The 17,500-nt window shown below is 44.1% G+C and overlaps 1 protein-coding gene across 3 annotated transcripts in view; it reads right to left on the reverse strand.

The window, feature by feature from the left end:
• evlb (Enah/Vasp-like b) overlaps window positions 1–17,500 on the reverse strand; it is a gene marked incomplete at its 5' end in the record, with an annotated part of 49,171 nt that overhangs the window by 21,443 nt on the left and 10,228 nt on the right. For 2 of the 3 annotated variants that reach the window (XM_083933690.1, XM_083933689.1), the window contains one exon: window positions 15,518–15,612. The exons of the other annotated variant lie outside the window; for it this stretch is intronic. In XM_083933690.1, the coding sequence (XP_083789816.1) occupies window positions 15,518–15,612 (95 nt within the window). Of the gene's footprint in view, window positions 1–15,517; window positions 15,613–17,500 lie in introns of those variants that run through there. 3 annotated transcript variants of the gene reach the window in all.

Raw genomic sequence — 17,500 nt, forward strand, 5'->3', positions numbered from 1 at the left:
CTCTCCAGGACCGGAATTGCCCACCCCCGGGTTACAATAAGACCCTTTACGTCTAGCTTGCACCGAGGTGTCTCCCCAAATACTAATGAGGTCTACAACTTCACTTTCTCTCCGCTGGCCGCCTACTTCACTGATGTTCTCCATGTTTGTTTTGATTCTGTTCCTGGGGCTCCCGACTGTGGCACACTTTCTTTTTTTCAATCAACTTTATTCATTATTCATTTACAAAACAGAGCAGTGTGGGTCAGCCTGGCTGTTCAGATTGCAGTTGCATGAAAAAAACAAACCCGATACGTATCCGATTCAGTAGCACATTCAAAAGTGGCCAAATTCTGAATTAGAAAATGTCAAAATTAATGCGACCTGTGCTGTTCACACTGTCAAAGGCAAATCAGACACGGGTCACACATGAGCAAAAACATCGGATTCAGGTCACTTGTAACTGCGGTGTGAACGGAGCCGTAGTGTCTGTGAACATCTGTCGACAGTGAAACCACAGAGATCAGCGTCAGTGTGTGAATGAGACTGTGAAGTTTGGGATTTTCTCTCCTGGCTGTGTCGACAATGTAGATGAAACTTTAAATCATCCATACAGATAAAAATCTAAATTGTATTTTATATTTGCACTCTTTTCTACTTTGTACTGCAACTGCTACACAACAATGTCCCTCTGGGTAAATAGAGTTCCAGCTTATCTTATTTTATCTTAGCCGACATCAGGGACTATAAAAAAGCTTTTTGGAATAAAGGAAACCTGAAAACACATCGTTAGTTGACCTCAACTTTCTATAGCACCTCCACCAGAGCTGTCGAAGTCATTTATGGGAAAATCACTTACAATTTGAGGTTATTTTCAAAAATTGATCCCCAAGTGGCTGCACCGAGACGTAATGTAAGAAATCAAGACGTGCTCATTCTTCCCAACAAAGCAATCTTTGTACAGGTGTTTCGAACAATGCATTTGAGTGTATTCTGTGGTTTAAGCTCAAAATGTCATCTTGTCTCGTAATTGAACAATGTTGACAGAGCGCTGTTATGGCTGTCCTTGATTAAAGAAGTACAATTTTCTGTAAAACTGAGTTTCTTCACAAAGAATCACGCAAAGCACCACTTTAATCTTATAAATACTGTCAGGATCCCTGTTCTGAAAGGCCTTTCCCTCTTCCTCTTGTGTGAGTTTGTCTCCCTGTCTGTCTGTTTTCCCCTGCTTGTGTCTTTCCCTTTGTGTTTGTCTGTCGATGCTGGTAGGCGTGGTTCCGCCCAGCTGTGGCTCATCACCTCATCAGCGCCTGACCGATAAAAAGCTGGATGTGGCCGTTTTCACATTTACGTGGTATTGTGTCTTTCTTGGTTTGCTCCCGTTTACCCATGTTTCTACTTGGGTTGCTCTATTCTTCGTTAATTGTTTCTTTGTTTCTTTTGTTTTAGTTTCCCGAGTTCCTGCTTTCCTACCACCCGTTCGTGTTCGTCTCCTGATCCCTGAGTTTGTTCTTCATCGTCTACACCCGGACCCCGTTCCTGTTTTCCCCGTTCCCTGAACACTGTTTGTTATTTGTTTTCCAATTAAACATTCATTTAAATCTTACTCGTTGTCCGTGTCTGCATTTAGGTCCCACTCCCCCCCGCACCGTTCATGACAAATAAGTCATTCATAATGAAAAAAGCATGAAAAATGATTTTAACGACTCAAGAAATCTTAGTCGACTAAGATCAAAATGACATATTAGTCGACTAACTGACAAACCAAACTGTAAAGCCAAGAGACCCACAACAGGTTATAGAAAACTGTAACAATCAAAGCACTGTTAAGTGTTGAAGTGACCCCTGACCTCATGATTCATGACTGCACTGTTTAATAAAGGTCAACAAAGATTTAAGGACCAAAATAAGCTGAAATAAGAAAGATACTAAATAGTAAGGACATAAAAAGATGCAAAGAGTGCATAATAACACTGTTTTACACCAAACCCGGAATCAAACCGCCTCTTCAGTCTGCCTCTGCAGGTTATGCAGAGAAATATGCAAACAGACTGCCTGACAACATTGTCCCTGCATGGAAACCTGCCAGTGGGCAGCAGTGGCTGTCATGCGGAGATCAACATGCCCTGAACTGATTTGATGGATTAGTTTATCCAGTGTTGCTGCTGAAGCCAGAACAAGAGGTTATTACATAGTAAACCTCCTGATCACACACCACCAATGAGAGAAACCCAAATATTCTCGTTCTACTCTGCGATCTCTTGCTTCTCAGGTGCACAAACAACCGTCCTGTTCGCTTTGCCTCAATACCATCATTACACGCTGAAGCAGCAACCTTGAGACTGGTCCAGCAGCGTAATTATATTTCCAGACTGTCAGATTTAGCTCCAGCATTCCTGGCTAATATCACTGACTGCTGTCCTGTAAGCTCAGCAGAGTTCATTCATCTGTCCCATCACATTTTAAAAGGGACATATTATGTTAATTTTCAGGTTCATAATTGAAATTAATTAATTCAGTCATTCATCTTCAACCGCTTGTCCCTGGTCGGGGTCGCGGGGGTCTGGAGCTGATCCCAGCTGACATCGAATTGTTTTTTTAATAAATGTAATATTGTCTGAATACGCCCGTCTCTTTGAGCTCCCGCCAAAAAAATCCCAGTCAGCTCTGATTGGTCCGTGTTTCCAGGTCTTCCACATTTGCACTCTTGAAGTCTCATTGCAGTCGGGGAATGACTTTACTCTCTACCTAAAGGCTGTTTAGTATAGTAGTGACATCACACCTGTACAGACTTCCTCACGGTTGTTTAAAGGCACAGTTTCTGAACACAGGTCGTGTGCATTTCTCTGTGGATTGAGTTTTTTGATACTTTCCTGCTTTATAAAAAAAAATAGCATGAAAATCTCACTTTTTACAACATGGGACCTTAAAGGACATATTAGTACATTAAGTACATTAAGGTGAATAACAGGAAAGAAAGTCAATTTAGTTTTGTAGTTTTCTGCCCACTGATTTAAAAATCTTTACTTTTCCGTTGCTGTTGCTGATTCACTGTAAACACTCAAGTAATAAAGATTTTTTTGGATTAGTGGTTCAGCAGCAATGAAAGAGGAGGAGCGCGGATCATAAACAGTGTCTTTGTGTCCCGCGGCCAGCTGCTTAGAGAGAACAGCCAAATACAGAGAGTTAGCTGGCAGAACAATCGTCCCCACAAATCGTTTGTCTTTTTGTCTTTTGCAAAATACTCTCTGTGTTTCTAGACAGGAGAGGAATCATGGAGTATCCACTGCCTCTAAACCGTCCAGAAAGAGTGCACAATGAAACTTGTATGTGTGCGTGTGACCATCATCTGCACGAACATCAAAGCTGCATAAAGCAGAAATAAAAACAGCTGACAGCTTAAACATTTATAAGCGTGCCAGCAGGGCAAAGCTACATTAGCAATGAGACTGAGCCTGAGCCTGAGCTAAACCTCAGCTTTCATAGAAAATGGGATAAATTGTGCTAAACCGACACTGCAATCCAACCACAGGGGCCAGTTGGCATAATCAGGAGCCACTTTGGGTAAATGACATTAATTTAGGCACCCATCTGAGTCTCCCAACAAATACTCATCTGCTGTCAACCGCCTACTTCAGTGAAGATGCACGAGCACTGACAGAAAGTCTCGTCCCAGTTGCTGCTGCTGCTGCAGTTTCTGTGAAACTAGAGCCTGCTGTGTTGGATGTCAGCCATGTTTGCGTTGCAAAAATGTTCAGGCAGCTTGTTCTCCTGAAACTTGGTGAATATATTCTAAAGTTGTGATATGCAAATTTATTCTCTGCACATGAAAAGTTCTGCAACAACTAAACCTGGGGAAGACTCCACTAGAAGCAGGCAGCAGCACTGAAAGGAACAGTTTTAAATAGATATAGTTTAAACACAACAAATGCGCTATTTTATAAAATGTTGAACTATGAATGAGTCTTTTCTCTGTCAATCATAACCTCAACTATACATTAACCTTAAAGGTTGAATGTGGAGAATGAGCAGAACACCGCAACAACAAAACGTAATTACAGCAATCAGGTTGCCAGGTTGGTCAGACCCAGCAGCCTACAGGAGAACGTAGTCTGTTTGAGCCTGTTTGAACCCGTCCCCTCCAACAAATCACACCATAAAAACAAGTATTGCAGAGGAGTTCGACTGACAGCTACCGTTAGCCGTTACAGCTACTTAAACATGAAAGTTAGCTTACCAATCAAGGAGAAACGTAGCCATTTTGGCGTGAGTTTTAATGCAGTTGAACTCCTTTCTCTCAGTCCATGGAGTGAATGCTTGGCCTATATTGACTCACGTTTTTCCCCGTCTCCGGTCACTCAGCTGCTGGGGCAAATAAGCAGCTGCAGGATTCATGCAAACTTCATTTCACCCAGTGCCAGACTACTGTAGCTGCACCAAACAACAGAAAACCCTGGCAACCAGCAATGCCGTTCGCTATTGGTTGGTACAATGGAAACAGAACGTGACAGAAAGTAATTGTCAAACCTGTAAAAAGTTTTTTTTTTTTAATTAATTCTGACTAAATATATTTTTTATGGAAAAGCAATACTTTCATTCTGTACCCCTCAAAATGCACCTAGGTGTTTTATTTTATCATTATTTTAAAATATAGCTTTTAATGAAGATTCCACATATTCAACCTTTAACAACTATAAAAGGTTCTCAAAATTGTTTGTTGTAATTTGCTTAAAATGTGACCTTAATATAGGTCACAATAGCTAATGAGCTAACTAGCCTGCTAACTGACAGTTCACAGGGCTTCCCCCCTCTTCAAAAACTCCTGCATTAAATAATTCCCCAAAACAAACAACAACAAAACCCAGAGGGACTCGACAACCCCGACAGATACTGTAGGCTAATATTATGTTCATGTAGTTATTACAGACAGTAAACAGTTCAAAGATAACAAGTGTGGAACATAATATTTAGCCCAGGTCAACTGAGCTCTCTAGGACCCAAGCTTCAAGCTAAAAAATAATTAGATTACACATTTTCATTTTTGAATAAACTAACCCTACTCACATGAATTAGGTCCAATATTCATACATGAATGCAGCCAGCCTGCACTGGGCCACTGGAGATGATGAAGTTTGTTTGAGTTTCGTCAAATAAGCTGCAGAAGATAAATTCTTAGTTGGAAAATCTTAGTCTTCCTAATCTTCTTAGTTAGTAAAAAATCCGTCTGACTGTTACTTTGTTTATGTGATGTTTTATTAAAACCTCACTCATGTAATAAATGTGCTCTACCCTCCAGACTGCAGTAGATTTGACATTTATACATTAGAAATACTGAAGAAATCTACTTCATAAATAGACCACCTGTCTTCAACAGTATCTTTAAGTGAAATTGTAGTTTGACTCTTTGTATTTTCCAAAAAAAGACCCCCATTTATTCCTGTAAGGGGATTCAGCAAACGAATAAGACGTTACAGTGTACAGCGCATCAGTGCATGCCTCTGTCCCATGGTATAAACGACTATGTGTTTATGTGTGGCAGCAGTGTTTATGCAGATATCTGTGAAAAATGGTCTCGAAGAAAGTACAGTCATGCTAGTTTGCAGGCCAGTTACATAAGCAGCTTGCTTGCGTATTTGAGGTTTCGGTGGTGATGGGGGAGAGTGGAAAACAGTGAGGCAGGGCGAGTAAGAGGAGACAGAAGACTCCGAAGAGAGAAGAATGGGCCTGCGCTGACAGCAGGCTTTCAAACAGCCCGTCGACTCGAATACGAACAGTAATAAAACAAAACAAACGGCTCGACTTGCAAAGGAAAAGTCTAAATATAACTGGCCTTGGCTGAATTAGGTTACACGTTTTATGTGGAAATCATACTCGTTCCCTGTGTGCTTGTGTAAATGTTATAGTTTAGGACAGACGGTCTTGTGACCTGACAGAGAACATGGTCATCAGTCTCCCACACTGACTATAAAGCAGTGTTTCATGGGAAAGCTGTGGCGTGACACATTGTTATTGTTGGATATGACACTGCATATTAGTACCAAAATAGAACAGCGTTTTGTAAGCTTCATCTCCATGGACCCAGAGTTTTAAATCCTCTCTCTTTGGCCCAATTTTTGCAGGCTATTGTGCAAGCCAATATAGCAAACTATGCACTGTATTAGACCACTGACACAGCTACAGGGACATCAATCAGTCAATATCCTTTATTTAACCAAGAACACAATTCATTGAGATTATAAAAACCTCTTTTCTAAGAGTGAACTGGCCAAGACGGCAGCACAAAAGCAGCACTAAACACAAATACAATACGATTACAAAAAGAGAAAGTGGGATTGCAAGATTCATTCATTCATCTTCAACCGCTTATCCCGGGGTCGGGGTCGCAGGGGGGCTGGAGCCGATCCCAGCTGACATCGGGCGTGAGGCGGGGTACACCCTGGACAGGACGCCAGTGTATCGCAGGGCACATAGAGACGAACAGAGACAGATGACCATTCGCACCTACGGGCAATTTTGTAGAGTCATCAATTAACGTAACACCTGCACGTCTTTGGACTGTGGGAGGAAACCCACGCAGACACGGGGAGAACATGCAAACTCCACACAGAAAGGCCCAGGCCGGGATGCAAACCTGGAACCTTCTCGCTGTGAGACGACAGTGCAAACCACTACACCACCGTGCAGCCCGATTGCAAGAGTGCAAGAGTTGCAAGTGCAATTTCTTTTAGAATAGTCTTGAACTCTCCCAGAGTTACGAGAGGTGTCAATTTCAAGTCTTTCTGCACATCGTTCCAGGAAGACGAGGCAGAAAATTTCAAAGGCTTTTTGCCCACTTCAGTTCTGACTCTCGAGACCTGCATCTGTATGATGTCCTGGGGACTCAGGCCATATCTGCTGAGGTTTAAACACAAATATGTAGGCAGAAGTCCAAAATTAGATTGCCTATATAGACATTTTCTTTCAATAATATTTAATACAGCAAGAAAATAGCAATTGAAACGAACATGCAGTGTTTTTGCATGTTTAAGGGTCATTTATTACAAATTTCTTACAAATGTTTACCCAACTGGTGGTATGAATGGCTGAGACACTGTCCATCATTTTGGTCCAGGCTAAATATCTCTACAAGGTTTGCCATGAAATTTGATACAAGGCATTTATAGTTTCCAGAACACAAAGCCCTATGACTCTGGAGCTCTGTGATTTTACCTCTCACGCCGTCAAAACTAAACATGGAGAGGAAGCGTTCAGGTTTTATTATTCTCTATTTGACGCTGCTTTTCAGTAAACTGCACTGTAACGTCTGTAACTATAACCATCTTTTATATGTTTTAGATGACCTTTTATGTGTTTAAAATGTATATGTTTAATGTGTTTTTCTTCCCCAATGCTTTTTATGTTTTATGTAAAGCACTTTGAATTACCTTGTTGTTGAATTGTGCTATACAAATAAACTTGCCTTGCCTCTGACTTTCCATCTAGCGGCATCATCACTTCAAACTTTTCTCTTCATCCAATAGTAAATACCTGTAACATTACGTTTTTATCAGTAGTTTGTGTCCGGTGCCAATCCTCAAATATTAGCATGCTAACACGCTAAACTAAGATGATGAACAAGGTAAACTACAGTGTAAACATCAGCATGTTAGCATTGTCATTATGAGAATGCATAGCGTTAGCATGCACCTGAACGCACCGCTGTACCCAATGACAATCTAGAGCTGCTACGGCTGTAGACCAGTTTTAATGTATGACGGTGTGACTGGTTTTAGTTCATGTCAGTGCTGTGGAAACATAAGCCTGCAGAGACTTGAAACTATGGTCGGCATTTTGTCTCCCCGGCTGGTTAATTTAAATGCCTGTTATGCTCACTGACATTTAAGCAGCAGATTTGATTCTAAATCGCATAATCCTTTAATGCTGTTTCCTTTTTTTTTTAACGTTTTCTAAAGCTTGTGAATTCAGTGCTATTGGGCAACTAATACTGAAATCTCTGAGCCTCTTCCAACCCCTTCCTCACCCTTCAATCAACCCGAGACAGGCAGCGAAGGTGGAAGAATTGCATTAATGTGTCTACAAACATAAAGCCCATGTTTGTTCTTTTAGTAACAATTTCATACCAGTACACATATTTGCATTTGGCCCTGTTTTTCTAACCCCCCATTAGGCTCAAAGACTTAAACCGCTCTTGTAGTTGTTATGTGCATGATTACGGTACTAATTTCTTTGGTTATTTTTGATGCTGCACACTTCTATGTGATGTGAAGTCTGCTACGAAGGTTATTCACAAGCATGCTAATCAAGCCAAGTGTTTGTGTGTGCGTGTGTGTGTGTGTGTTTTGGTGTGTGTGTGCATGTGTGCGTGTGTGAGTGGGGTCAGCTTGTTCATATTTCAACGCATGCCAGAGCCTGGAGACCCTGTGGAGAAGACGTCCCCACACGTACACACACAGGACACCGCATGCACACGCAAACACACATCTCTACACTACCGTCGACTGCTGAGAACACGCAAGAGCACGCTAATCTGTTGGCATGACAACTGGAGTGGAATATTCGCTTGGCCTAGAAAATATGGCTGTGAAGAAAAGATGAATGAGCAGAATGAGATATGAATTAAAAACATACGTCTTCAGACGTCTGCTCATTAATTACAGACTCCACCGTCTTTGCAGTGACATTACACAGTGTCCTGTCTCATCCTCTCCTCATCAAATAAGTGTCTCACGTGGCTGCAGCTGTGTACCAGCGAGGATGTATGCATCCATATGACTGTGCCGGAGTCTATGGATGCTATGGAATATTATATGAGCTCGCCCCCCCACCTCCCGTCGCCTCGAAGGCAAACGCTACAGACTCCGCAGACCGTAAAGCATATTTATAACTTCTTGCTGTGTCTGCTGTACACGTTGCCTTGCTTTGGGGGTTTTGTTGTTCCCTTTTCAAACCGATAATAAAGCCTTAAACGTCTCTGACAGTCCACTGAGGTCAGCGGGGACAGCCAAAAGGAATAAAGCCACGTACAGGGGCCGTAACACAGGTCTGAATTTATGGTTTAATTCCAGCTGAGAGCTTACGAAGAGAGTGCAAGGATGAGGTTTCTTCCACTGCTGCTCCGCATGATCGCATAAAGCATTTAAGAGTTTCCTCAACCCCGAGCGCTAATGCTGAGACTGGGAAAAAAAGCAGCACAGCAGTGGGAAATCTTGTTGGGGGAGGGCAGAATCAGGAGGTTTAACGTGAGATCAAGCACTCGCAGCTTTAGAGTTTGGCCAATAAACAGATCTGTTATTAAGTGTGATGGATTAGATGATATTGCTTTAAACTTAACGTTGAGTTTGTGTTTGGATGGAAAGAAGATGTTTCATTTCTAACTGGTTTTGAGCCACATGCACAAAATCTAAAAACTCGTTAAAGGGGTCTTGTCACATCAGCAAAACGGCTGGTACACGAGGTCTAATAGAGTTGGCGAGCTCACTTTGGATGGTCGTACCTCCTAACTTATCACTTAGAGAAGACGCCAGACAGAATAATTGAAATTAAAGAGAGGACTGTCTGACCCCACTTGGCTTATATCAGAGAGACAGAAGAGAGTGGAAAATAACCGGGAGACGCAGCGGCGGGGGAATTAGACTTGGGATGGTCCTTTATGTCTCTGCAAAGACGGCCAAATCCTCTGACATAACAGACGCATCGGCAGAGACAACACATGGTCAATAGATCCCTGATGAGTTGACTGCAGCCCCAAACAAACAAGTTAATCTGCTCAGTGCAAACCAACACACAGCTGAGCTTTAATAAGGTGCATGAAGATCAACTTCGAGATAAAATTTAAGGACAAACGCACGGGGTTATAAGAGATAGTCAATACTGCTCACATATTTAGATCCTGGCTCTGTCCGAAGGTAGAAAAAAGAAAGAGAGAAAAGAGCCGACTAGCTGTTCCTATCCTCCAGCCTTTATGCTAAGCTAGGCTAAGCTAACTGTCTCTTAGCTCCAGTTTTATATTTACCTACCATGAACAGAACTGTATCGATCTTCAGTGATGTGCATGATTGTGCTAAGAGTGCCATAGATTGAATGAGCTCTTGTTTCTTGGTGTACAGTGAACTGACCACAGCTGTTTGCAACCAATGAATAAAATCCACTGCTTTACGGCACCTGAAGTGTTGTGCTGAAGACTGTTCTTCCATTGATATGTGTTTCAACCAACCTAAACCTGAACCAAACTATATCCCTAAACCTAACCACGGAGGGGGGTCGCCACGCTTTTTAACAGGAGGGAAACAGCTGTGTTGCTAGTGCAACTGATGATTCAGACGCAGCTACCGGTACCGCCGAAGCCAGTCCATATGAACATTTGGGGGAGTTTTAGCAACAAATCGGTACAGACTCCAACAGATATCATTCATTCATCTTCAACCGCTTGTCCCTGTCAGGGGCACGGGGGGCTGGAGCCGATCTCAGCTGACATCGGGCGTGAGGCGGGGTCCCCCCTGGACAGGACGCCAGTCTATCACAGGGCACATAGAGACGAACAGAGACAGACAACCATTCACACCTAAGGGCAAGTGTAGTGTCATCAATGAACCGAACACGTGCACGTCTTTGGACTGTGGGAGGAAACCGGAGAACCCGGAGAAAACCCACGCAGACACGGGGAGAACATGCAAACTCCACACAGAAAGGCCCCAGTCAGCTATGGCAACAAATACTAAAGTAGGAGCATCCAGGAGGAGGTTTTACTGAAAATTAAACTTTATAAAAAACAAAAGAAATTAACGTGAACTAGTCCATTTTAATGTTTTAACTGAACTTTGTGCTTGCTCTTGTTAAGTGTGAACTTGCACAACACTGTCAATCTTCTCATCAGACTCTCGGTATGAAAGCACACGAGCAAGTGTACTCCCTAGTTAAAGGACGTGTAATTTCTGTATCATGTGTGGCATTAAAGGCTTCAAGTCTAGCACGGAGCCAGACATTCCTGTTGTTCGTGGGAATCTTGATCTCAGCTTAATGAGCATTTCGCTGGAATGTTTAATACCGAGTCTAGCGCCTCGGGCCGTCCTCGTCTACCTCTGCATCAGCAAGAATCAAAGTTTGTTGACTGAGTTGGCATGCACGTAAGAAAGTCAGTCACTCTCCCAATAGACCCACACGTGAACTGAAGAACTTAATGGTTGGGCAGAGGTTCTTAGACCCCGTGCCGAGAGGACGAATGAGAACGAGAAGGGTGACATGAGGTAGGGAGAAATACATTTGCGGTAGAAGAAGAAAAAAGAAAAAGACAAATTAAGACAGAGGCAGGAAGATAAATCGAGGAGTCGGGGAGATACAGAAGATAGAGGGAGAACAGCAGAGAGCGGGGGCGGCTTTAAAAAATGCATGCGTCTCCATTTGGCAGAGGGGGAACATTTTCCCAGCAGAGTGAAGGCTGTAGGTGAGAGCATAGCTGGAGCATTAACACTGAGGATTGTCTGAAAGAAAACACGTCCCTGGAAGAACAGGAGGCGGAAGGTGAGAGTGAAAGGACGGAGAAGAGGAAGCTGTGGAGACGCCCTGAGGCTGCGCTGTCTCTCCTCCATGATGTCACTTAACTGCTGCTCTTACCGCGAAGCCTAACACACACAAACCCAACCGTACGCACAAACGCACACACACACACGGCGCAGACATGTTTACATGTGAACCATTTTACAGTTGAGCGTTTGCTTTAGGCCATTAGGTTAAGTGCTCTCCTTTTGCAGACTACTGTAGGAGCCGGTAGTCTGTATAACTCAAAGCAGGCAGCTGTAATTGGCCGACTCGTCCTCCTGTGAAACGCACGCAGTGTCATGGCAGACATGTGGTTACTATTTGTGCCACAGATCATCAGTCAGTGGATCCACCGACCCAGAATATTTCACAAATTTCCAGCAGGGCTTTCTTATGTTTGACATGCGTGTGCGGTGGGCTCTAATCTGTCAGTTCACTGCGCTCTGAGGGAATAATACAGACATTTGGTCTCCTCTGTGAGTCCTGGAAAAACAGGGAGCCCTTCCATTATAAGACAGACATAATCCTCAAGTAATAATGTATGTTACAGCCGCTCCTGGATTTAAGTGAAAGGTTTCAAGGTGAAGAAATGGTGAGGGAGCTGAAGGGGAGAAATCCTAGAGCAGGGGTCAGAGAATCCAAAGACATGTTGATTGAAGCAGACGTTTAAACCTTCAGGAAACAAAACAACCATTGTCTTATCACCTTTTAGGAAGTAATGTCTTTAAAAAGAAATTAAAAAATCTGGCTCATCCTTGTTCGTTTCACACACGGCACGTTGAAATAAATTCTGGGAATCCAATGACCTTTGAGAAGCCTTGTGGCTCATGGGTAATGTGTTTTCATCAATGCTTTCCAATTATAAATGGCTGATACGAAAATGAACTGTGGCTTTCCCTGATCTGCCACTGCTATTGTTGAGGTTTGGTAACTCAGTTAAGGCGAGGAAAGAAATGGACAACTCCGTCAAGGTTGAGAAAAGACTGTGACTGTTTGTTTGGTTTCACAGAGCCAAACTAAAACGACAGTAGATTAACGACAGAGAAAGGGGTCGTTGTCACAGGCCTGAATTACCTGGTGATTCAATGAGGTAGGAATAAATGTGTGGGTATGTCACCTCTGACCACTGATGGGCTTGTTTACCCACTTCTCTTCCGGTAAACTGGACAAACATTCGCTAACTCTTCGATTTTTTACATATAACGTCGCTCATTGCTCGGCAACGACGTAATAAAGCTGTCTGCCTGCCTAACGTTAGCGTAGCAGGAGGTTTCCAGGCCTGTTAACGTAAAATAGGCGAAACCAGGACAGATTACGGCGGGATTTGTATTTACCGCCAGTCAAAGCCGGTAGTTTGTTTTCATCGTAATGGGAGCGTGGCTTTATGTGTTACTCTCATCTATGTTGTCAATGCTGGCAGTTAAATTAAGCTTAAATTAAAAAGTAAAAAGTTAAATTTAGCGTAAAACAACAGGAAATATGACCTCTAGTACTCAAAATAACTCAATTAATAGTATTTAAAATATTTTAGTAATCTTTACAGTTTTTGTCAATTAAAATATGACCTGATGCCAACAAAAGAGGCCGCTCTGCTCAGCTTATATTAGCAATCAAAAGCTGACATTATATACTTATAAATATAAATATCACTGCACTGGATCATCAGAATAATGAAAACGTCGACACAAGACGGTTGGGTTTCTGCTTGGAGCTTGAAGAGGCATTGGAGCAAAAGGTCTCTCTCTCTCTGTATGTGTGCATTTCAGTGCATACATGTCTGTGCATACATGTATGGTCCCGTGGATTGGCCGGCCCTGGTTGTCATGGTTATCTGGCTATAACGTGACTGCTTCGGTCACCATGGAGCCCAGGCTGGAGCTAATATCTCAGCATCTCTTGCAAATGTTTTTTCCAAAAAGGCGTGTGCCAGACCAAAACCCCACCAGAAACCATGATCGAACATCATTTTCTTTATTTTATCTCCACAATCACACCAGCATCTCCTTTCTTCCCTTAGTCCACCTGCATCCGTCTGACTGTTCCCCTCACAATCCACAGCTCCCTCTTCCTTTTGCTTAGCTTTGCCTTTCTCACCATCCCCCCTCTCTCTCTCCTGGTCTCTTATTTTCCCTCCCTCTCATCTCATTTCCCTCCTCTCCCTCTCTCTTTCCCTCTCTGTCTCCTTTGATTTCTCATTTTTCTATCTCCAATCTCTCTCCTACTTCGCTCTCGCTCAGCTCTAATGAGCACACCTTGCTTATACTATGTTCATTGACGCCGCCGTGCAGTTTGTGTCCATTTCCTGTTTCCAGTGAGCTGAACCAACTTCAACCGCCAGGAATACTACGACTAGTGATTAATCTGCTCAGAAATAGATACAGCAGTCTGTTTATTTATGTGTACTTTCAGCAGAACCTCTCTCTGCTTGATTTAGTGGGTATTCATAGCATAAAATCTGATTTGCAAAACATTAATATTGCTTAAGGGCCTGGATCGGTTTTGGGAAAACACATTACACTTTAAACCTATTTAATCGCTGCGAATGCACGCAGGGTTTGTGTGAGTGCGAGTTGGCGTTGGTGTGCCTGCCTTGTGTCCCTCTTCCAGGGAAGAAAAGGAGAGGTGTGAGGCACAGCCGGAAATGTGCGAGACTGTAGTATTCTTTTTTTTTTTTCATGAAGGCTGCATTTGCTTCAGCTGCACAGACAAACGCTGATATTTCCTGATGTTTGCTGATGTGAACATTGGAGGTCCAGAAGGTCACTGAGGTGAGTCTGCAGTGGATCGAAGCTGTTAAATTGTTTATGAGGCCTAAAACACTTTAGAGTAACTGTTCCGACCAGAGAGTTAAATACTAACCCAGATTGTGACATCTGCGGTAGCACATAAGAGTAAAAAACATGATGAGGTCAACTAAAATGCAGTAGGTAGAGACCGGGAGAAAACTGGGTATACAGTCTTGCTTTCTTTCCCGCTCTTTGCCCTGGGGATGCTGCCCACCTGTGCCCGCCCTCAGAGTCCCATGGAGCCACGAGGGAGCTCGGCCAGGCCATGACAGTGACACACTGTAGCCCCATAAAGCTGCTCCAGCCTGCAGCACCGGCCACACTAAAAGCTGCTTAGTGGGGAAAAAACACGGGCTGAGTCCCTTAAAGCTGCACTAATCAGAGCTGTTAGAGGAGGCATCGGCAAACGTATCGCACACAAGATTAGAAGGACACCTCAACATGCAAAAATGGACGGATGGAAAGATGGAAATGTACACGAGGGGCTGAAAAAAAAACCCTGAAACAATTGTGAATGTGGTCTTCATTGACACAGAAAGACAAATATTTCCTATTGTGAATGTCACACAGCATCAGGTCTGACTTTGTGCACGCCTGAATGCAACAGCTCCATCCGGCACAATTACTTCTCAACAAGACAAAGAACAGGGAAGCTGTTGCATATCTGAGCATGCGCCTTCGAGCGCTGTGCAACCGTGACGGCAGGCGTCGGCTGTGGATGCAACGAGCCGCGCCAAACACTTTCGGCGTTGATTGGAGAGGAAGAGAGGAAGAAAAAGAAATAGAGGCGTAAACACAGAGAACAAAAGAGCCACAGAGGCGGCCCAACAAGGGGGCTACAGCGGCCACGGAGGACTGGATTGGAAATCTAACAGTGCGGCACTGTCACCCCCTCTGTCCAAACTTGGCAAGCTCCGACATCGGCCATCAATGCCCTCTGCTTCTCCCAGGAGCCTGACACTTTTCTGCACAGCTAGCTAACACATTAGCATGCAGCCCCATCCCCCTGCAAGGGCAACCAGCCGCTCACAGCAGCGCTCATCATACACAGAAACACTTCATATGCAGCAGCAGCAGCAGGGGATTTGTTGGAAAAGACAATCATGATGCTATAGATACATTTTGGGGGGATCTTAGAGGCACCTCATACTGATAAAAGCAAATGGAGACAACTGATGGGTCCATGGTAAACACCTTTCCAACACTAGGAAGCCTACCTGACTTTGAACTCAGTGAGCTGAGGTTGTGCCCCGGGCTCAGCACAGTAGATCTGGGGGAAGTAAAACCGGTGCGACTGGAGGTTGATGTCCATGGTGTCCACACACAGCAGACACACGGGTCAGCGACTCCGAAAATGGGAAAAGAAAGTCTGTATCTTGTGCTTTTTCCTTCGACTGTCCTGAATTTCGTGGCTGACACTTTCGCTAAAGGTCAGAGTTCAGCGCCAGCATCTCCAGACACCTTCTTCACCTCTTCAAGTGGTCGCAGGGCTACAGAGCGCTACCGCCGGGAAGGCATCCCCCTCTTCTTCGTCTCCTCCGTGTGCAACGCATTCAATCACCTCTGCTGCCCGTCACTGAACAGGCACACTAACCTATTTCCCCACGAGCAGCGCCTGTACAATCAGCAGCTGGCAGCACAAGAACAAAGATGACTCCGGTGAAAAAGATGCTGCCTCCTAACGACACAAAAAATAATCCCCGTTCGTGGTCATCAGTTCATCCTTCGGCAGGTACAGAGAAGCAACATCCGGAAGAAATTAAGGAGAATTTTTGAAGTGTTGGGGAAAGAGAGGCTTAAAAATGTGATGTGAAAGCAGCCCTCATCCACATACAGAGGAGACTGAATGGGAGATGAGAGTCCTTTGGTTTTTTTACGCTTCAGAGACAGAGGAGGGGGGAAAGAGAGAGAGAGAGAGAGAGAGAGATGGAGATAGAGAGAGATTCCTGGTGCTGCGAGGCGTTGCCCTCGCACTGCCTCTCCTCTCTGTGTCTCATTGGATTACCTCCTCCCCTCTCCATCCCTCCCTCCTCCCCTCTCCATCCCTCCCTCCTCCCCTCCCAGCTGTGACAAGAACGATGGGCCGCCAGCCCCGGAGGCTGCTGGTCCTGCCCCTCCTCCTCCTCCTTCTTCTCCTCCTCCTCCTTCCCTCCTCATCCACTCCCCCCACTCTCCTTCCACCTCACCCCCCTGCTCTCCTCTCACGGCTGTCGGATTGGCCGAGGCGGGAATGCGTAAGCCCGCATGCAGGGGGGGAGGTTGGGGGAGGCGAGGAGGGGCAACAGATTTTAATTCATCTGATGGCTCCCGTCTTTTCTCGCATATGATTTGAGACACACACGCGCGCGCACACACACACACACACACACACACACACACACACACACACACACACACACACACACACACACACACACACACACACACACACACACACACACACACACACACACACACACACACACACACACACACACACACACACACACACACACACACACACAGTGGATGTTCATTAACAGAAAGGGTAACAGGTGGTGTAAAAACAATAACCAATACATCCATCCATCCATCTATCTATCTATCCAGTATGAAACATACAAAAAGCAACCAAATTTGAGCGTGCAATGCCAACATTTGTCTCTTTATTATTCCCTAGCTCTGCATCTCGATGCATGTAGATTATCAGTTATATACAATAAGTGGTGTGTGGCCATGACACTAATCTTCTGGGTAAGTTCCACTTCATAGCAGCCTGCCAGTAAAAAATATAAATCCTTCTCATATTTACTGTACATCCACTGAAAATATCCCACTCATGGTCTCTTTCTAGTACAGCTCACATGCTCCCACATCCACATCTGTCCTGCTATGTTTTGCCAGCAGGCCATTCCATTGATTGAACCGGCTATAGAGCCGTGGGATGACATGGTTTACTCTGTAGTCGGTGTCGACGTCAGTGGACATTTCAATTTGACAGAAATTCAGCAGTTTCCTCGCCTGTAACAGTGTTTGGCCACAGTTCTTTGTGCAAATACAATTTCATCCTTGTCCTAGTTGATATCAGTGTGATGTTAATTCACATATTTACAACGACCCAGACAAAAAAAACGTATTTACCTATCGTACTAGATGCAAAAGTCTTCTTGCGGTGAGTTGCATCATGTAGCCTTCTCACACGAATGAGGCATCATTACAGC

Source organism: Echiichthys vipera, assembly GCF_963691815.1.
Source record: "Echiichthys vipera genome assembly, chromosome: 19".
NCBI classification, from domain to species: domain Eukaryota; kingdom Metazoa; phylum Chordata; class Actinopteri; order Perciformes; family Trachinidae; genus Echiichthys; species Echiichthys vipera.